Source organism: Prinia subflava, chromosome 12 (genome assembly GCF_021018805.1).
Source record: "Prinia subflava isolate CZ2003 ecotype Zambia chromosome 12, Cam_Psub_1.2, whole genome shotgun sequence".
NCBI classification, from domain to species: domain Eukaryota; kingdom Metazoa; phylum Chordata; class Aves; order Passeriformes; family Cisticolidae; genus Prinia; species Prinia subflava.
In genome coordinates this window covers 14,297,016-14,318,378 of record NC_086258.1, presented here as the reverse complement: position 1 = coordinate 14,318,378, position 21,363 = coordinate 14,297,016, and the positions used below count along the sequence as shown (strand labels likewise).

Sequence of the window (21,363 nt, the reverse complement as noted above, 5' to 3'; positions counted from 1 at the left end):
GTTGGCCCATGTGAATTAAATAGCCATTTGCACCACTTGAGAAGTAAATGGCAAACAGGGAATACTAAAAGCTGTAGACACAATGGGTTCAAAGAGATTCATGTGCTGAAGTGTTTAATAAAATACTCTTTGAATAAATTTAAATTACAAGTACATTACTTGATTTCCTATCTTGATGTCACAGAGCCTGCAGAGCGCTCCATTGTGAGCTGTCCTATTAACTTCAGCACGATTGTTCACCAAGATAAGCAGTTTCAGTGGATAAAGTGGTGTTTTTAGCATTGTTTTTTCCTAGGCAAGTATTTTAATCAGATCCTCCTCGTGAGTAAGACTGTGCAGCACAATCCCACTGGAACAGGAGCTGCTGGGGCATCAGAGGGGTTTAATCTCCCTTTCTCAGGTTAGGCTGACCACAGGATGGTTCTTCACAGGACACAGCTTCGGCTGTGTTTGCAAGACCCTGCTCTGCACCCAGGGACAGCCACCACAGCACAAGTGTGGACCTGGGACAGAGCAGCAGCTGCCCAAAATGGGGCTGCTTTGCTCTTCGTGTGAATTTGTGGGCTGGGTGCAGGTTTCAGGTTGGTTGGCTGCCATGGGGGCTCTGTCAGAAACTCCTCCTGGTGACATTTCAACTTCAGCTGCCAAGGCTGCAGCTATTGTGGTTGTCCTGGGCCCAGAAAACCAAACCCCAGGAGCCCTGGGCCATCTTCAGAGGCTCAGCCACTTCTGTTCTGCACATCCACACCAGGAATTATTTCACTTTCTGACCGAAGGCGATTACCTTGGAGACAACTTTTAAATATCCATGCAGGAACAGTGCAATATTATTTAAAATCCACTCAATGAACCTCCTACCTCCACCTTTGACAAACACGCTAAAAGAACAAAATTGGGATTAGACAGGCAAGAGTTTGACTGATGTATCATTAACTCTGCTTCTTGAGTGACTAAGCTCCATAGTAGTATCAGCTACTACTGAAACATGATTTCATCCCCGCAGCTCCAAACAAAGATAATATGCTTGGTCCCTAAGCTGTATCACTCCAATTATGATGCCAATTTGTTGTAAAATAATGTTTCAAAGAAAAACAGGAAAACATTGAGGAGCACCTGAAAATTGAATTATAAGGTTATCCTTTTACATCCTGTTCCAGCAATTTTGTTTGAAGTCTTGGAATTGGGGCTACAGGTGATTGCTCAAAATCCAGCATACAGGTTCTTCTATTGATAGAGTTGAGAAACATTTTACTGGGAAATTTCAATTGACCTGAAATTTGCTCAGCAAAATGCTTAATGTATGTCAAAAGCAATTTCAGAAGCTGTTTAAGGCATTTTCAACTTCTGCACATTTGTGTCTCAGATTTGTCTTTTTGACATAAGAGTGAAATGGCAATAAAGACCATTAAAATAAATTAGGGAGGTTTCAACAATTATTTCTCCAAAACACCAGAAGATTTCTAAAAATAGGTTTGAAGCCAAATCATTTAATCACACATAAAAATCCACAGCTGAAGTTATTTTCCTGCTATGTATCTCCTCAGAGTTGCAATATTACCTTTAGATTGCTAAAAGACTCAGCCACTTCAAATGAGCGAGGCTCTGAAATGGTCAAGGGAGTGTTGCTTTAGATCAGCTTCTAGAAATGGTTTTATTATTTTATGAAACAAAGGAATGGTTCCATGTTGAAACCCAAGTCCCATGGCATGGTTTAAAACATGAATAATTTACTGTTTCTATAGATTTTATCTTATAAAACAGAACATACTGAAAAAGGAAGAGAGAATGTAGTCTCTGCTCCTCAGCCCTGTGAACAGATGACAGCTTTCTCAAATTGGGCATTCTTAGCACATATTTGACAACTTTAAAAATTGTAACTTCATAATTTGATTATGAGCATTTGAATTTTGAGCAGAACAGCTCCCTCGCTGTCGGATTGATGGGTCCCATGAAAAGCCTTTTTATCCCCCAAACTGGTGGGGGTTTGAGCTTTGCTTGCACACAGCTCCTGGTGCAGCTCCTCAGCAAATGCCCTGGTGAGTGCCAGGAGGGCACCAGCGCTGCCAGGGGATGTAGCCAGGCTGGAGCTCGGCCACGTTATCAGGAGCTGCTTCAGCCCTGCCCGATCCTCTCAGCTCCCCTGAGTGCTTTTCTCCTGAATAAAGTTCTGACCAGGTGAAGGCAGGGCAGAAATCCCCCCAGTTCCAGTCAAAGCTGCGCTCTGTGAGTGGTGTTACTGGGAGACCACACAGAAATACTGATTTTGGGAAGCTTGGGGATTTTTCCCGGAGGTGGCAGGTCCAGCCTAGCTGAGCAAGCTCAGCAACTCCTGCAAGATGCAAACAAACTTGTTTTCCATGAAAAACGGAGGCTGAAGACGCTTGGAACAAGCTCAGTGAAGATCACAAGATTCAGTTCAAGTGGAGGCTCCTCAGCACCTCTCGAGCAAACTCAGGAGCTCTCAGATGCAAGCCCTCATTTTCCAGGTGCCATAAAAGCCCATGCTGAGTGTTAGATTTCCTTTAAGAGTCATAAACCCAAGCATTGCTATTACCCATAAACCTTCACATTTCAATAATTCTTTCTCTCTTTAGCATCTAAAAATATTTGCTTTTCCTACAGCTCTTCTATGTATGCCCACTATTGGTAGGTAGCAAATCCGGTATTTTAAGAGAGAAATCACATTACACTGTAGCCTTAAATCATTAGCTAAAGGCGAAGATGAGAACAGACGTGAGAATGAGGTGTTTTCTACCACGCCACAACCTTTTCTGGGGAGGAAAAAACCCCATCTGAGCACAGCTGCGACTGTGAACGGGAGCTGGGCTCGCTGGAATAAAGCACAAAGCCGGGTTTGCAAAGTTCCCGTGTGCTGAGCCGCGCTGGTGGAACGAGGTGCGTGGCAAGCACAGCCCCGCGGGGAGCGGGGCTCCGGTGCCCCCATCCCCGAGGCACAGAGCGGCCGGGCACGGGTCACCAGCGCTCCTCCGGCAGCACGGAGGCTGTGCCGGGGGCTGGCAGGGAGAAGGGACCGGCAGGTGAGGGGCTCCCGAGCCGCCACGGCCCCGCTGCCGGCCCGTGCCCCTCTCCCGGGGATGCGCCGCTTCCCCTCGGCCCGAGCCCCGCGCTCCCGGCTGGCAGATGTGGTTTCTCAGCTGGGCTTTTGCGCCCTGCTCTGCCAAACCCTCGCAACACCCATGTGCTTCTTTGTCCCCGCAGTTACCGCCGCGCCTTCTCTACAACTCCATTTTCAGAGCGGGAGCCACATGTTCGGCCTCTGCGGGGAGCGGGGTCCTGCTGCCCGGCTCAGCCCCCAAACACCCGTCTTTTTATTGTCCCCGTCCTTCAGCCTGACCCTCGGGCCGTATCAAGGAACCTCGAGCCCACACTGAAGCACCTGAGCAGTGGCAACACCCCCTTCCCCCGAGCTCCCGGTGTCTCCGAGGGCAGACTGGGAGGAACTGGAGTTCCCGCTGTCCTGCCCGAGAGCCGTGGCTGAGCCCCAAAGCTCCTAAAGCCAAAGTCCCGAGGGGTGGTCGGAGCCCAGCCCCGAAGCCTGCAGGGCTCAGGTCCTCCCCAAAGCACCCAAAGCCCCCGACCCCTCCAGGAGCCCCCAAAACCCCGGCGATGGTCGCGGAGCGAGGTCACCCCCCTGGGCAGCGCTCCCCTGGGCAGCGCTCCGCATCCCGCCGCCGGTTCCCATGGCAATGTCGGAGATGCCGGTTGCCACGGTAACGCCATCCTCCTCCTCGGCCGTGTCCGAGGCAGCGGCGCGGCTCCGGCCCCGGCCCCGGCTCCGGTGGGGCTCAGCCCGGCGGCTCCGGCTCCAGCTCCTGCCGGGCTCTGCCCGGGCGCTGCCCGGCGGCTCCGGGAGCGCAGCCGGGTCCCCGCGGGAAGTTGCTCCCCCCGTCCCCGGCGCGGCCCCGGTACCTTCGAGGCAGCAGATCCTCCAGAGCCCCGAGTGCGTGAGATCGCCCCGCGCCCGCCGCGGCGGCCCCTGCGCCTCGTCCGTCGTGATGTTGGTGCCGTTGCAGATGTGGGCGCTGGAGTAGAGCCAGTAGTCGGTGCCGATGGCGATGGCCATGAGGCTGAAGGCGGCGAAGGCGCCCACCGTGGTCAGCAGCATCTGGACGCCACGGTCACACCACACCATGGTGCTTCATAGTCCCCGCACGGGCGCGGGGGGCCGCACGACAGCGCCCGGCAGCCGCCGCGCCCGCGGGAGGCTCCGAGTCACGGGGCGGGGGCGCGGCGGGGGGAGCCGGGCGGGGGGAGCCGCTGCCGCCGCCGCGGGGCCGGGCTCCGCCGCCGGCCGCGCCCCCGCGCACCGCCCCGGCCGCGCAGGCACCGGGCACGGGCGGAGGGAGGCGGGCAGGGAGGGAGAGAGGGAGGGGCGGCCCGGCCGGGGGGAAGCGGAGGCACAGAGCCTCCCGACCCCCGAAGTGATGCCGCCCCGCCGGGGAGAGCCCGGCCCCGGGCCCCGGTGCGCGCCCGCCGAGCATCGCTCCGGTCCTTGGGTGTGAGCGGGCTCTGGCACGCCTGGCGTGTTCCATCCCGGGAAGTGCTCGAGGCCGGCTGGACGGGGCTTGGAGCTGCCTGGTCTAATGGAACCAGATGGGCTTTAAGGTCCCTTCCAACCCAAACCATTCCGTCATTCTATGAAATTCACAGCGGATGAAGGTGTGAGTGTGAAGCGGGTTGGCTCTCAACCTTGCAGCACGCCAGGATCTGTCTGGGGAGCAGGGAGGTCTTGCCCACTCTAGAGGTGCAAAGCTCTGCACCTTCACTGCTCTTTCTCGGGCGGGTTCTGCACACCTTCCTCCTGCTGCATGGGCTGCCCTGGAAATCACCGTGGAAACGGTGCCAAACACGGGGGGATGAGGCGTCGCAGTTCCAGGGAGATGCCCACACTGCCAGGGAGCTACAGCAGAGCCATCGAGGGGGTTTAGCTGTGATTTCCCCCTGCAGCCTCACTCTGCCATTAATTACACATGGAGGTTGTGGGCAAGTATTTGGGTTGCTGGTTTGCTCCTGTTTGGAAGGGTATGGAGACAATCCAGCACCTGAAAATATTTTCCCTTGGAAAACCAAGGGGAGAAATATCTACACCATTTTTTTGTCGCGCTATCCTGTCTTCCACCCCTCACTCTCATCACCAGGAGCTGACAAGCCGGTCCTGCCTCCACCCCATGCAAGTGACAAGCCAGATGAATGGGAAGGCTTCCTGATCAGCTAATGCATTTGTGTGGAGGGAACGTGGCAGCACACCAGTTTTATGTATATGAATTAGGGAGTGGGAGGACAAGAGCTACAAACCTCGAGAAATACAGTGCTCTTGCCGAGCAGTGCGTGGATGGCTGCAGGTGCTTGTGTGACTCCAATGCTCAGCATACCAACGCAGAGAGGCTTTTCAGCTGCTCGTCCATTTCAGGAAAAAACTGGGAGAACAAAAAGCAAATACAAATTAAAAGCTGGTCTTTGTTTCGCAGAGACCTCGGTGAATTGCTCAGATGTGAAGCCTATAAGCACAGAACAGCTCCAAAGTCAGATGCTTGGTTTAAAAATGTAAATGATGCTTTTCTTCTCAGTTGTGGTTTGTAGGTGTATTAGTGCCTTTGCAAAAATCACCTTCTAAATGAATATCTCCATTAGGGATGGAAGAATGAAATCAGGTAAACTCAAAAGCAGAGCGAAACCTCGTTCCGAAAAACTGGATTGAGCATTTAAGTTTAATGAGGTTCAACAAACTCCTCATTTGAAATATATGTTTGTACCTCTGGGCTTTGGGGGTTTGGACAGAGTGGGGAAATGAGATACTGAAACAGCAGGAGAGAAGCTATTTCCATTGCTTTTTAAACCGATCAAGCCTTAATTAATATTATTTATTTGTATTACGGTATTGCTGGGAGAGATGCTTATGGCAGAGGGAGGGGGAGGGCTGGGTGGGCTGTACCCAGAGCAGGGATTCCACAAGGCACTGAAACATCTCCTCGAGCACTCCCAGTCCAGACATTCCCCAGGAGACAGGGAGGCTGCTCTGGTGGGTTCTCAGCAGCCTCCACCAGCAGGAAGGGGACACACAGCACCAGGGTTTCAGAGCCACCAGCCCTGCAGCAACTGACTGTGCTCCTATTGACTGTGCAAGGTAACAGCACATTAACAGCATTTATTAATAAAATATCTAGCTCCTCTTCCTCCCCATCCCGTTTTTGCAAAGAAGACATCTGTTTCTGTTTCTCCTGCCCCGAGAGAAAGAACTCAGGCTCCTGAAGGGTTACAGAGCAGCATCCAAGGCAGGCAATCATTTTCTGCCCAAGCTATCTTCTTTAGTTTAAGAATGTTCTCTATTCTTTTGAAATGCATGAAGTAGATTGTGGGAGAGCTAATATTATATTCCACTACAGAAAGCTGGTGGAGTATTTTACATTGATGTCTGGCTCTAGTGATTTTCTAAGGATTTTGAATTCATTAAATCCAACCATTGAATAATCTCCATTCGTGGCGGAAGGAAGGCAGAAGTGCTTACGCTCTTCAGCAGCAGAGAAGCGTGTAGTCTTTTCTTGAACACGAAATCTCTGACCCACTGCACGCAGCACAGGTTGCCCACCGTGTCACCTTTGATTTGCAGGCTCTGCTTATGACACAGCCTCATAAAAGTGCCATTGAATGTAGCAGCAGAGAGCCTTGGCAGGGCGTTTTGCACTGCAGTAGCCTCCTCCGTCCTCAATCAGAATTAAGATCCAATTGTTCCAAGCTCAGACCAGAGGCAGAAGCTCAGGACAATGAGAAGAGAAAGCCCCACAGCGTCTCCCTGTAATTCAGCACGACAACGTGCAAGGACAAGAGTCCAAACCCAGAAATAATTTTTACCCTGGAGAAACAGAATCTTGAAACAGAATTGTTTTGATTCCTTGACGTTGATGTTCAAAGCTTTAAATGAAATCTTGTGCCTGATCATTTTATTTCTGAACTGAATAACAGTTACTTTGGAGACAAAACTTTGGCTTTAACTGAATTCAGTGAGAGCTGTCACTAATAAAATCCTGCCCCAGAGACACCACTGGTATCAGAAGAAAACTGCAAGATGTTACCATTTAGCATCGCTGCTGCTAAGTGTCAAACATATTGAGTTTAACAGATTAGGCTTTCTTCGTTTTTTTAAAATCTATCATCTAGAAAAATAACACTAGCATTTCACTGAAAGAAACTTTTGGAAATTGCTCAAGAAGAACTCGAGAGAGTTCTTTCTCAGAATGAAAATAATCACTTCAATTAAATAGGGCTTTTGATGTAGATACAGTCTAACCATCATCAAAGCCTGGAACAGATATTTCATCCTCCCTTGTTCTTTCTCAGCTTTTAGCTCTGTGCATGTGAGAATAAATTTTAGCATCTAGGAATGTCCTAAACTATAAGAACATCTGCATCATTGGTGATTGTCATATTCCGTGGGTCTTGGTGTCTTTCCTATCTAATTTGATGCTGATATTGGGGAAATAAAATCCTTAATAACCTCCTTCAGGTTATGCTGTGTATGGAGAACTGGAGGTTTCATCCATTTTGTACAGTGTTGGATAATCTCCTTTTATCCCCAGGGCAGAAGTGGGATTTGATTAAACTACCAGGTCAGCAGCAGAGCTTCACTTCTCCAGCCTGAGCAGAGAACCTGGAAGATGCTGGGATGTGGCAGAAGGTGCCAGTGGGTCACAGGTGTGTTTAGGGAGTACCACTAAAATTGTTCCTGGAGCTATATTGTCATGCTTTTGATCAGATGTTGCAGATTTCTGTGATACCTACTGAGCTACCTTAGGGGATCTTTGCAGAGCTGGATCCAAATGATCAATCTCGTAAACTCTTTAGTAAAAAAAAGGCTGAATTCACTCATTTTTAGGGATGACACAGAACCTGGCCCACAGACCCAGCTATTCCTTCTATCACAGTTCATCATAAATTGCAAGGACATTGTGTCTTTCACTTCTGAGGCTCCACTCTGTGCAGAGGATCTTCTTTCTCCAGCAAGGCTGGCAGACAAGTCACCATCACATTTCAGAGTGTTCAGTCTAGGAAAGGGTGAATTTGAGTTTAGTTTGAGGCGTTACAAGGCTGAATTTCTGTTTCAGTCCTTTCATCTGGAGTGAGGGCAAAGAATTTCAGATTGTCCTTCAGAGCTGAACAAGCGGTCATCTTAAAGGAAAAATATTGTCATTCCTTGCCACTTGAGGGACAACAGCTTGGCCTAGATTCTGTTATTCCTTTTAATATATTAAATATTCTTTGGCTTAGTCATGGGAATCAAAGCAACACAACTGCTTTCTAATAAATAAAATGTGCTCAGAAGCAACTCTGAAGCTTTCCAGATAACTGCATTTTGAGTTTGCCAGGAAGCCAGATGCTGCTATTGGAAAAGTGGCTGCTATGGTTTGTCATCCGAGCCTAGAAATTGATACCCAAGAATGATGTGATGAGACAGACTCGATGACAGCACTGCTCTTTCTATAAATAATCTGAAGAAAACTTTTTTCATTAAAAAAAAAAGAAATATTTTTTGTTAGAGACTTGCACAGCAAACCAGAAAATTAAAAAGGATAGGCATGCTGTGTTTGAATAGGGCCAACAAAAGAACACGATATACGCAATTTATAGAAGAATATATAGCAGCTCTCACACATTTTACACTACACAGGCTCTATTTTTCCCATAATACCAATAGTTATGAAACTCATTATCTTTTTGACAATGGAGAAATGGAATATTTTTCCTTTACTTGCTTGATCGTGTCAAATGTCAAAGCAAATTATGAGTGCTTGTCCTTCAAACAATCAGCCCTCCTGGTAAGGTATTTAATATCAATAGCATTCACATCCAGCTATGAATGAATATTGCACACAGACCTAAAGTTCACTGTGCCTGTTGCCTGCCATGCAATTCCATGTCTCAAGTCCTACCTCTTGTCCCTGAATTTCCTGGGGAAATTCACTGCAGTGGCAAATGGTGCTTTAAGAATTACCTGGAGAAGGAGTTAAATCCATGAGCAGGGGTTATTTGTGAGTTTGGAGTGTTAAAAAGGGAATGGGAGGAAGAGCAAGTGGTTAATGGGAGTCTTGATTTTCATCCTACTTCAAAACATTTGGAGAGGAGTGTCCTGATGGAAGGTTATGGAGTTTCTAGCACAAGAAACCTGCTGAGAGACCAGTGGAAAAAATCATAATCTTTTCAGTGCTGGAGAAACAAATGTGCTGAGTGAGGGTTCACCCAGACAAGGCACTGCTGGAATGAGCTGTGCTCATTCTCACGGCAACATCCAGAGGGAAATACAAATTCTCCTTGGGAATACAGTACAATGATGGGGAGGGTGGAGAAAGGGAAGAAAGAAATACCTGTGAGATCCATTCATCCCACCCAGTATGAGCCACCTCTAATAACTCTGCACCTGTTTGTGCTGTGCAAACACAGACCCAGAGCTGCTCCACACAACCCTACACGAGCTGCAGCCAGACTGGGAGGTGGAATAGGGAGTGGGATGAACACCAGCTCCTGATGCCCCCACAAACAAAGCAACATTAGTCTCTTTATAAATAAATATATAAATCCTCTCTGGAGCAAATGCTCCCTCTCAGACCCAAGGGGGAAGGTGCTGCAGAGCAGCGTGGCTGGAGTCAGAGGAGTGTAAAAAATGAGGCAATCTGGTGGAGAGCTCATTGCCTCTGGAGCACTGCATCACCCACAGCCCCAGAGGGGGCAGGAGAATCACCCCTGGCCAGTGGAAGGGAAATTGCTGCACTCAGGCTGCTTTTTAACCTGAAAAAAAAGGGGCTTCGATGGGAGCGTGTTAGGAGGAGGATTGAGCAAAACAGGTTTTTAGGATAAGTCTTAAATACTTAAATCAATCACGATAACTTGCTGCACTGAATTTATCTCCTAAGCTTCCTAAAGTAAATTCCTCAGATCTGTCTGAATAATTTGGAGCTGATAATGCAGCATTTGAGTAGGAAGGCTGTTGGCCACTGAAAGGATTTTCTCATTAGAATTTCAGCCGATTATTCACCAGAGAAATGGTCTTTTAGGAGCACACTCCAGCAGCTCCCTTGAAAAAGTTTTATAAACACTCAGCCTGCTAAAAAAATGAAATTAGAAAGTGAAATTACAGCTAGTCATTACTTCTGAGAGGTCAGGTGTGGAACAAGCAGCCAGAAGTGGGTTTATCTACTCTTCTCTATGCTCTGGCACTTTGATTCTACACAAGACCAGGAAATCCTTTTGCATCATCTGGAACTGCAGCCTCTGGTGCTGAGCACGAGTTATCAGAAACGTGCTCTTGATCAGATGTTTGTACAGGGGTCTGAAGAGCTGCTTTTCCATAGAATCACACTTGGGACATGGATTGTACCTCCCAGAGCTTTCCTGGGAGGCTCCTAGCTGGACTGAGCTTACCAAAGAGAGAGGCTTTAAGCCTGTCCCTGACAAGCATTTCTCATTCCATTGCTTTTCTCTACTTTCAATGCAATTATTTTTCCAGATAGAGAATTCAGAGAGTGGGGGGAGGTGGGAGGTGAGAAACAGGGAAACTCAAGGGGAAGTTTTGCCAAGAGGAAGAACAGAACTTTAAACCCAATCCCAATTCATGAGTTAATTGAAGTGGAATAAATGCTGGAGGAATTCACTCAACTCTTCCTCATTTACCAACTGTACACAGAGTGGCAGAACCCTCTTTTTCACAGACCATTATGTGACAGAAGCAGTGAGAAGAAGGGAAAGAAAAGCTGCAGCAATAATTACAAAACACAGTATTTTAAGTGAGCTGTAAATACAGCCAGCAGAATTCCATGAAGCCTTGCTGTCCACACTGCACTGGAACTGTAATTTGTGCTCTCACTTCTTAAACCCACACCAACGTCTCCATGAAGTATTTTGTTTGGGCTGAGTAAATGGTAAATGGTGTACTTATTGATTTTTATCTCTCTTCACACCTCAAATGCTGCCTGTCTGCTCAGAGCCAGGTGACAGCACACTTACTCAGCAAACACCTCCTCCACGGCTGAGCCATAAACTCTCTGGGACAGCATTTAATCAGCATAAGGTCCCAGGGGTTTCCTCTCCTCCTGTTTTTTTTCCAAGAAGACCCAGTGTTGACCCTGATGTTTTTTGGAGGAAAAGCTGGTAGGACCAGTAACACTTTACATCCTGTTAATGCCATGTGTAAAGACGGTTTAAACTTGGCACAGTTTAAGCTGAAGTTTCTGTACTCTACACAGTGATTGAGTACATCCAGCTGGTAGCACCTGTATGTTGTGTTTAAATTCTTCCCCCATTGTGGTGTGGGGTTTTTTAGGGGAGTGGGGGAAGAGCTCTACAACAGACATTTGTTAATAAACTGTAAACGCAGAAAATTCTGTAAGAGGGTTTTTGTTACAGCAGCCAATATATGAACCAAATCAAAAGCAACACCAAAGAAAAACCTCTTAAAATGTCAAAAAAAGAATAAAATTCAGAAGCACCTTGAACCAATGCGACCTTTTCAGTTCCCCATCAATAAACTCTTCATAGAAAAACAATTAGAAGAATGTGGAAGAAATTAAGAGATTCTGGAGGGGTTTCACAGCCCCTCAGGGATGCTGGTGCTCAGCTGGAGGAGCTCCAGTGCCAGCAGCATTCCTGCTGGGATGGATGGGGTGTGCCAGGGGAGGGCACAGCCCAACCCTTCCCTCATCCCAAGGGAAGCACTGATTTGTCATCAGCTGTGTCTTGGTTTGGAAAGACAGGTGTCTGGAGGGAAAGCTGGACCTCCCCTTGGAATGGAGAATGTAAACCCCCTCCCTCCAAATTATTATAATTTTGCATTGAGGGGCTTTCAGGCAAAGATATGGGAATGGGAATAACAGTTCTTTATTGTTATTAAAAACACAAACATAGTATACAAAAAAAACCCAACCAAGCAAGTAAACAAAAATCCTAGAAAACCCTGCTGGTCAGGGTGTTGGAAGCAGTCCAATAAATCCTCCTGGAGTAACAGATGTGGTTCTGTGGAGTAGAGATGATCCTGTAGAAAGGGCCCAGTGATGGCGAGATGGGTCTGGTTTTCCTCTGGGAATCCAGTGGGAAATCAGATGCCTGCTGTTCCTGGGTCCCAGTTTTTATCTAGGTAGGGATGGTTGGCTCCCCACTCACTGGGTGGAGCATCTCCCAACGGGATGATGGAATGTGTGATGTCATTGGTGAGCCTTGATGGCCCATGAACAGAAGATACCCCCTGAAGGGTGGACAGTGGTGACAGAGATAAGGAACACTGCCCCACCTGGTTTATCAGCTGGCCCATTAACAGAAACCACCCACACCCTCCTCCCTGGAGTTAGGAGGAATGGGTTATACAAGAGATAAAGAAAAACCTCCCCAGGTTGCAACAGATGGCAAATAGAATAAACATTTTTTAGTTGTATAACCCAAGACAAGCTGGAAGTGCAGCTCGGATCACCTGAGGAGCAGCAGAGCCCCACGCCCTGGTGGGGTGGGCAAACCCACGAGGTGCCAGCCCTGAGCTGCTGCTTTGGCTTCCCCATCCTGGGCGTGGAAAGGGCAATTCCAGGAAAGGCTGTGCCCTCTGGAGCTGACGGCACCAGGGGATGCTGCCCCAGCACCACGCGGCTCCCAAGGGCTGCCAAAGAGCATCCAGGAAACAGGAGGTTCTGCCCAAGAGAAAAGCCTCATCAGCTCGAAAGGAAAATGACTTTTGGAGAAAGACAAGGAATCGCAGCTGCCAGAGTTGTGAAAAGCCTTGACAAAATATTTAACACGGAGGAGCAGAAAACGCTTGCCAAGTGTTAGAGCCTTCCTAATGCAGGTTATTAGATGGTTACTGCCACTGCTATTAAAAAGACAGTATTTTCTGAGTGATCCATGCAAAGAAGGGCTGGAACACACCTACAGCTTTTCCATGTGCTTTTAGCTCTGCTAATGGAAAAAAAAAATCCTCGCATATAAGACTCAATTGAATAATTATTCAATTCAATTAGCAAATAAGTAATGTCGTGTTTTGTGGTGTATCCATTAAACTCGTGCATAGGAAATTCAATAGATAAATCTCTAGAAAGTGTTTTAGGTTCATCACACGTATGTGGGTGCAGCCAGATTTTTTTTTTTTTTTGTGATCTATGAAGAAACTGTTAAAGAATGAGGATGAGGTTTCAAAAAGCTGAAAGGAATTAGTTTTACACTGAGCTCCAAACAACAATAGTATCATGTGAATAATTCTACTATAATTTACTAAGTAGAATGAAAAATAGCAGCAGTGATTCTGGTTGTAAATAACCCATTTTCTCATAGCAGAGAACCATTATCAGGTCAACTTCTACTGTCAGACTTCATGATTAAACTCATTAAAACTGTCCTGTTTAATTCTACTTTTCAAAGGAAAATCATGTCTTCAACGGGTATTTTTTTGGCCAAAAATGCCCGCTTTTCTTGAAATATGTACATGTTCTTACATGGAACTTAGAAATCCAAAATACGAACATCTGATCCTTCCCCATCCTCCTCCTGTCTCTTTTGCCTCCCACCACTCCTCACCCTCAGGCCCTGTGGTTTTTTTTTGGTTTTTTTTTGCATTATTTAGGTGAACATTTCTGACACAAATGCTTTTACCTCTTTAGGGGATTTTTCCCATTTTTTCTACAGGAAGGCATTCCAGCAAGATTTCTGTTCACACAATGGTTTCTAGGTAGCAAGGAAAAAAAAAAACCCACAGCATCTCTACTGCAAGAGCTGGCAGATGTTGACTTTTCCCCCCATAACCATAATGCCTCTATAAAAAAAAAAAGTCCATTCCAATCTTACAAGCGTTAAAATGGAAAATAAATAGAAGTGGCAAATACGGCGCGGCAAAAATTACATGTGAGGGACCAGAAATTCCAATCCCCTCTCAGAGGGGACATTGCAGGGGTAATGAGAAGATGCAGCAGCTTTTCAGTCTCCCAAATCAGTCCCTGATGGGCCGTGGTGGAGGCAGACAAACCAAACGGGGCAGCAGGGGTGGGCAGGATTATTTAATGAGCATTGGCTGCTGTGAGACACCCACGGCCACCCCAGGCTGCAGCCTCGCCGAGGAAAGTGCCAGAAGCCATTCCCATTTGCTAGGAACTGACGGTGTGCCCGGGGTGTTCTTCTTGTTTGGACAGAGTGTGGTGTTTTATTTACAGTTCTGTGCAGCCTCGTGGAGGTGGGGAGGGTGTGAGGGGTCAGCTGCAAACCCCACGCGGAGCTGGTGGGTTTGGTGATGGGCAGAGCAAGGGCTCCAACACCACCCTCACAAAGTGATGGTTTAAATGTGGGAAAAGCCTTCCCTCGGGGCTGGGGTGCACAGGGTTTTGCTGTTCTCCACGCTGAGGTGGGGCAGTGGTTGTCACATGGTGTGGGGACAGGCTGGGGGCCCACAGGGTTTTGCTGTTTGTGGTAGGCAAGGACAGGCGCAGCGGAAGATTTCGGAATGTAAGGGAAAGGCAGCTGGGACTCTTCCTCCCCCTCATCCACAGAGATAAGCGAAAAAAGTCCCTCTGAGGTATGCAACTCCTCCTAACTTCAGTAGATTTCCATCCCCTTTACTAACTACTAGACCCACCATCCCCTTGTGATGTAGCGAAACCCCTTTGAGTATTTAACTCCAAGATACAAGCTAATAAATCAACATTTTGACCCTCCACCATATTGGTGTCAGCGTTTGTCTATGGCCCGAGGGGCTGGGGTGGGGCTCAGCCACCGTGCTGTCCTTTGGGACCAGGTCTCCAGCCTTCCATCCGAAGGCAACATCTGTTCTCCGTGCTGAGGTGGGGCAGCGGTTGTCACACGCTGTGGGGACAGACTGGGGGCCCACAGGGGCTCCCTCCCTCTGTGGTTTGATTGCTAAACTTGTGAGCAAGGCCAGCTCAATTATTGTGTGGAAACCTGGCTGGCTGAGAATAAGAGCACACACTCTCTCTCTGCTGCCTTCTCTGGGCTTGGAGCCTGCTGGGCACCTCTGAGTTCCCCCTCCCACTTCTGTAACACCTGTCCCCACAATCCCAGCCCAAGGCTGAAGACAAAATAAGGTTGGAGAGGAAAGAAAGGTCAAATGGATTCTACTCTATTGCTAAAAGCTTGGAGTAATTTGCGCTGTTACAATTCCAGCAGTTAAGATAGCCAGAAAAATACATTTAATATTTCATTTTTTCAGCTTTTTTTTCCCCCAAGACATTTTTTCCTCAGCTGGGTAGAGCACTAACAATGACTTCAATAGCAGAACCAAGTTTAAAGCCCAGATCTTTCCAATTCTACTTATTCCTTTAAGCTATTCCAATCCCCTTTATGTTCTTTCTGCATACACACATCTGTCTTCTTCAAAGCCTTAACCATCTCTGACACACCTGACCTTTCCATCCCAGCACCGTGGTTGGATGCAAAGAAAAACCCTTTACCTACAGCAAGTAACACTTTGTTTTGCCAGTCCCACGCCTGGAAATTTTGCTGCTGCAGGAAGTAAAACAGTGAGCAGCCTTCCCTTGGCTTTTGAAAAATGGAACTGTCAGCTCTTCGAGAGAAATAACAGCTTGTCTTTATTTTGTCAGACATGACTGTTAGTTATTAGAGTTGTCTTAAGAGCATGCTACGAGTAGAATTAGGACAGTATTGTCACAGAAATGTCAAGAGTTCAGAAATTAATTTGACAAGATCTGGGAGATCTCAGATATCTAATTAAACTTCCTGTGACAGTTATGTTGTGTAAATACTGGGAACCTCTTAAAAGAAAGGATCAGGTAAAACTAGTTCCATATTCAATTAATAGATATTAGACCCATTCAACAGCTGTTACTCTGATTAAATCCATTCAGTTCATGCCAGTAAATATAATTTCATTTATTCAGGCACACAAGGTTCCTCCATTTTTAACAAAAATATCCAATAAATTCATTGCACTCAGTAACACTATACTATATTTTGTATTCTATATATATACTGTATTTTTTGCTGGAGTTTTTATAAACACCCTTCTCCTCCACTTAGTGAATGACAGCATACATTGATTTGTGATAAGAGCACATGCAGTTCTGGTTTTGAAGGTTTTAGAATAATTTCTGTAGGAAAAACATATTCCATAGATGAAGGGAATTTAGGCTAAGAGGAATTATGGCTAATAGATTCTGACCTCAACAGGCTATAATGCAGGCTGGATTTGCACTCAGTAATACTTGCATCAAGCCCATATCTCATAGCTGTGTTAAATCATATCAATTCATCATTTAAAGAAGCCACTACATCCATTAGTAAATTGTTTTAATAGTTAATTACCAGCAGAATGAAAAGGATGTGATTATCCCCAGCCTGAGTCTCCAGAGGCACTCCCAGCACGTGGATCACGCTGGTGCTGCAACTCCTATCCAAAGCCAGCAGTTTAATGGAACATGAGGAACACTTCTGAAACTGAAGGTGTTGGACCAAAGCTGGGTTGTAGAGCCACCAGTCTTAGAGCATAAACAGGGCTTGGACCTAGCACAGAGCTGGCCCAAGCCCATCCCCACCTCCTCTTCCTCACTGGTGTTTCTGTGCCGGCCCGGGGAGGCTGTGCATCCCCAGGGATGGCTGCCAGCTGGGATGAGGTTGCTAAGCAAGTTCATCAATACCCATTAATCCTGGAGGCGACACTTCCTGCACACCAGCGTGGCCGGGAGGGGCAGGATCTGCAGCTGGGGAGTGATTAATGACCCCGGCCCTGCTGCCATCAGCACCGCCGGGGAAGTGGAAAGTCACCAAGGCAGCTCCTTGCTGCCAGCCAGACCTGCAGAGTCATCCTCAGGGCAGGCACATGGGCTCAGAACAAGGTTCAGAACAGCGCTGCTCAGGGCACAGCGCTTTTGTTTGACACAGAACAATATCACAAACCAGTTGCTCCCATTACTTGCTGCAATTTCTCGCGTTGATCACTCGTCTCCTTAGCACTGGGGCTGGCTTGGGAGGAAGCCTGTAAAGCTTTTGAAAGAAATTCCAATCATTTAAATCAATTCCCTTCCCAAAGTGCTTTCTGAAGCAAAGACATGAAAATTATGCGTTGAATTTCAAGTTCGTTCTGTTGATAGCGGAACAATGCTTATTTTTCAACTGGCATTTTCTCTCTGCACCCTCAGCTGTTCCCATCCCTTTTCCAGTTCAGCTTCACGTTCGAATTTCTTGGCCAAAAACACATCAGAGGGCATTTACCTCTGCTGGTCCTTTGGGGCCAGCAGTCACCTCTGCTTAGGTGGCCAGAGGGGAAATGTGCATTTCTCCAGCAGCATTCCCAGAGGAGCAGCGCGGTGCCACAGCCTTCATCACCAGACAAACCCAGTGAACCTCACCCTGCCCTTCCACCGAGGGGGCAGGATCAGCCTGAGGAGCTGAGAAAGAGGAAGGTGCAGCCACTAAAAGAATCTGAGGCTAAGAAGGAAGAAAACTTAGAAAAAAGGAAGACAATTATATATATATATTATTTTTTAAGTTTAGAGTGAAGGATTCCTCTCTAAAGGTTTTTCCAATGATTAAGAAAGGCAAACCCAAACCCCGTACCAGCATGATTTGTTCTGGAGGCAGGATAAGACAACATCAAACCCCATAAGCAATTTGCAGGGCTCTCTCACCAAGCACAGCCTGGCAATCTCGACTCTCCGCCTCACTTAAAACAGCATCTCTGTTCCTGGATAACCCCCAAACCCACGGCGAGTAATGGATAAGAAAACAAGGGATTGTTGTTTTCCTTCCCATTCCCAACACTCACTCTGCATTAGGCTCCATCATTTCACAGCTGGCTTGATGTAACACGATGTGGCAGAACGTACCCTGATCCAGAAGTGAACCCTGATGCAATGCAGAACAGATGCCTTGGACTCAAACTGCTCCTTCCTTGCCTTTCCTACCTTTGATCCACATTTGCTGCTTGTGACAGGCTGTTAAATAAATATCAGTGACAAGGCTTGGTATGCATTTGTTTTTCTGCAGCTTGTTTTCTTTTTGTTCAGCTCTCCAAGCTGAGCATCTTGTTGACAAATATACACACTCCATTACCAATTAATGACTTTAGCCTGGTGTCCTCTACTTTCCTGACTCCCCAGTGCCAGTTCTACACATTAGCCTGGGTAACATTCAAAGATAATTGTGTTTTGTTTATTTGTTTTGGGAAGTAACAGCAATCAGACAGGCAAATCCCAGTCCTTGCCAGAGCTGCAATTCTGTTTTCAATGTAGCCCGTTCTGTGAAGAGCTAGGGAAGCACACGTGGCATTTGCTCAAGGTGAAACTTCACTTCTCTTCTTTCACTCTTCATTTTTTTCTTCTTCCAAGGAAAGGACATTTTTCTCAGCACTCAGGGCTTTCTGCAGGCACATCTAAGGCTGGGTTTTTTGCAGCCTCTGTGTTTGTTCAGTCACTTTTTAAAGCCCACCCTTGTTGCACGCTGCACTTAATGGAAAATGAGAGGTTATTCTCAGCAATACACAGAATAGGCTGGGGTGGAAGGGACCCACAAGGACCATTGAGTCCAACTCCTTGCTCTGCTCAGGGCCATCTCCAGGAGCCACACCACGACCCAAGAGCATTGTCCAAGCTCTCCCTGAGCTCTGCCAGGCCTGGTGCTGTGACCACTTTGTCAAACCCCGCACACACGTGTGGTCAGGATCCCATATTTGTGCACAGAGATCTCTTTCAACGCTTGGTGAAACATCTCATGGATATTTTCAAGTGGCCATTGGCTCTGGGTACCTCCATTTCCAACAGAGCTGAAGCAATGTAATTTTTGAGAATTGGGTACTTGGGACCTTCGCAATCAGAAAACCCAGAGATCCAACCCCCTCAGGAACCCGTGGAAATGAGGGCCCTGCAAGTCCTCTGTGGAAGAAAACCCATTTGATTAACACTAAATGCAGACAGAGGTGGTACAGCCTGAGCTAAATTCAGCCTCCTTTTTGTGCTTGCAGAGATGTAAAGTCTTGCTGAGCAGCCGTGGCCATGCTGCACATTAACCGAGGAGACACGGACACAGTTGGCGGAGCACATTAGCATCTTCCGCTCTGATAATTAGTTTAGTGAAAAATTATTGCATTATCTGTTTGGTTTCATTAGGGACCAATTGCATTCTTAAAAAGAACGGCTCACATTAGGTGCTTTTAATAAGACAATAAGCCCTATAGTGTTTCCAAACAAGATTTAAAGCCCGTTCAGCACGTGAGTAATTAGCACAAGACAGGTTGGAGGCCAAATGCATTATTTAGTAATGGAATTAAATTTCCTTAGAAAGAAAGAAGCCCATTAAAATCCACAGAAATGCAGAAGTGTCAAGGCAGTGTGTTTAAAATATGCTGCAACAGAACCCTTAACTTCACAGTAGGACGTGGTTCAGATTTTAGCAAACAGGCACCCAATCCTGCAGGTCAACAATGGAGATTTTACTCCAGCTATGTAGGGAGAACAAATCCTACAGAGACATATTGCACAGCAGGTGTTCATCTTGCAGATGGGTTGAAATCAATTATCAGCACTGACTGCTGTGCCATTGGGTAGGAAGGCTGAGATCCTCCAAATTACCCTCAGATTGTCCCCATTTCCATCCCCAAGAGTCACCAGAGATAGTTTTCCTAGCACAGAGAGTTCTGCTCTTACAAGAGCAACCTTTTTCCCCAGGAACGCGACACAAAGCTGCTTTTTCCTACATGCTGTATTTTAATTTTTGTGTGGCATGAGCAAATATAATTATCAGTACAAAGGATTCAGAAAAAACCCCAACTATGCTTAGCAACCTGCAGCAAAACTAGCAGAATGCACTTGACAAAACTTGTGCTCTGTAATGAAATTCCTACGAAGGCATTCGGTGCTTAAAAAACTAGGACAAATTATGCTGTAAGGAGTGGAATATGTAAACGTGGCAAGGAGCTGCATTTAATATTCTGGCTTCAGAGGGGTTACACCCAGCTGACAGCAGTGGGAACGAGACCAGGGCATGACCCACGTCCACCAGCAAAGAAACAACTCTGGATTTCTCAGGGAATACAGAAACATCCCTTAACCAGGTCCACCTGAGAGAGGTGGAGTGTTTGCATCTCTGCCATGAGTACATGCAGACCCTCTCTTTTATGGCAGCCTAAGAAATAACAACAATTTTGGAGACAAACTACCAGCTCAAACACACTAGTGACCTGTCAGCTCATCCCTGTGGTAATTCTGCAGACCCATGGATGCACGTACCATGTACCAGGACCATGATAATTTCCAGAATAGCCAGTCAGCAGTGAAAAACAGAGCACAAAAAAGAGAGGAGAAGCAGGAAATATGGCAGCTCACTTGGCCCTGGGGCTGGTGGCTCTGGAAAAAGGAAAGGATGGCTGCTGATCTCTTCTGCAGGAATATGAGGCTTCCAAGAGTTCCAGGGGACCCGCAGGTTTTCCTCCCTCAGACCCCTCAGGTCTGGGGCTTTTTCTATAGATGTGCCTCTCCAGGTACCTGCAAGGCTCAAGTTCTCATTGCAAATCTGCAGCAGAGCTGGAGCTGGAAGAGGTGCCTGGCTCTCCCCATCAGGGCTTACAGATAAGCACTCACTGCAGAGTGATTTGTGTTCCCAGGATTTGGACGTAATCCTGCCTCCCTGGGGTAGCTGTTTACTTTCTGAGCCAATTTCCCTGATGGAGCAGGAATATCCACATCTTGCTTTTCTTCCTTTCTTCTTTCCATCCCTGCTCAGGGAGCGGGGAAGAGATGGGGTGTTCAGCACCGAGGGACTGTGCTCACCCAGCCACACACCCTGATCCTGCAGGATTCCTGCTGCCTTCACAAAACAGGCACAAAATGCAGAACACCTCTGGCTTGCTATATAATTCAATATATTGAATTATGTCAATTATTTTCAATCAATTCTCCCCAAGCAGCTGGTGCTGTTGACATCGTATTCTGCAGCTTGAAGTCAACCACATTTACTTCTCATTCAGCCAAGTGGAGAACCCAGGGCTGGCTGGGACAGCCCTCAGCAGAGCTAACCCTGGCAGAGCTAACCCTGGGCAGGGCTGCAGGAAAGGACTTGTGAGCACATTTCCAGCCCGCTCCAAACCAGCTTTTGCTCTGTGTTCAGCAACACACTGAGCACAGAGATCTCTCTGCAAGGTCTGAATAAAGCTTAAGCACAAAACAGCCTGACAGTCCTGAAAGAAGGCAGGGATCTAAGGAAAATGGGTTTGTAGGTGATGCAAAGCTCTCACAGATTCACTCTGAAGCTGCTGAGCCTCTTAACATCTTCAAAACCTCTTTTCTCCTCTGGGGTCACAAAGGAAGCTGTATTTCCTGGAAGGCAGCTTTGAGAGGTTTGAGACTCCAGGAAAGTCATGACATT

The 21,363-nt window shown here is 47.1% G+C and overlaps 1 protein-coding gene across 1 annotated transcript in view; it reads right to left on the bottom strand.

Annotated features, from left to right (window-relative positions):
- Positions 1-4,275, bottom strand: part of CACNG4 (calcium voltage-gated channel auxiliary subunit gamma 4) — a 44,402-nt gene extending 40,127 nt beyond the window's left edge. Inside the window, exon 1 of the mRNA XM_063409084.1 lies at positions 3,931-4,275. Within this exon, the coding sequence (XP_063265154.1) occupies positions 3,931-4,153 (223 nt within the window). The 5' untranslated portion in view covers positions 4,154-4,275. The remainder of the gene's footprint in view (positions 1-3,930) is intronic.
- Positions 4,276-21,363: the final 17,088 nt, after the last annotated feature.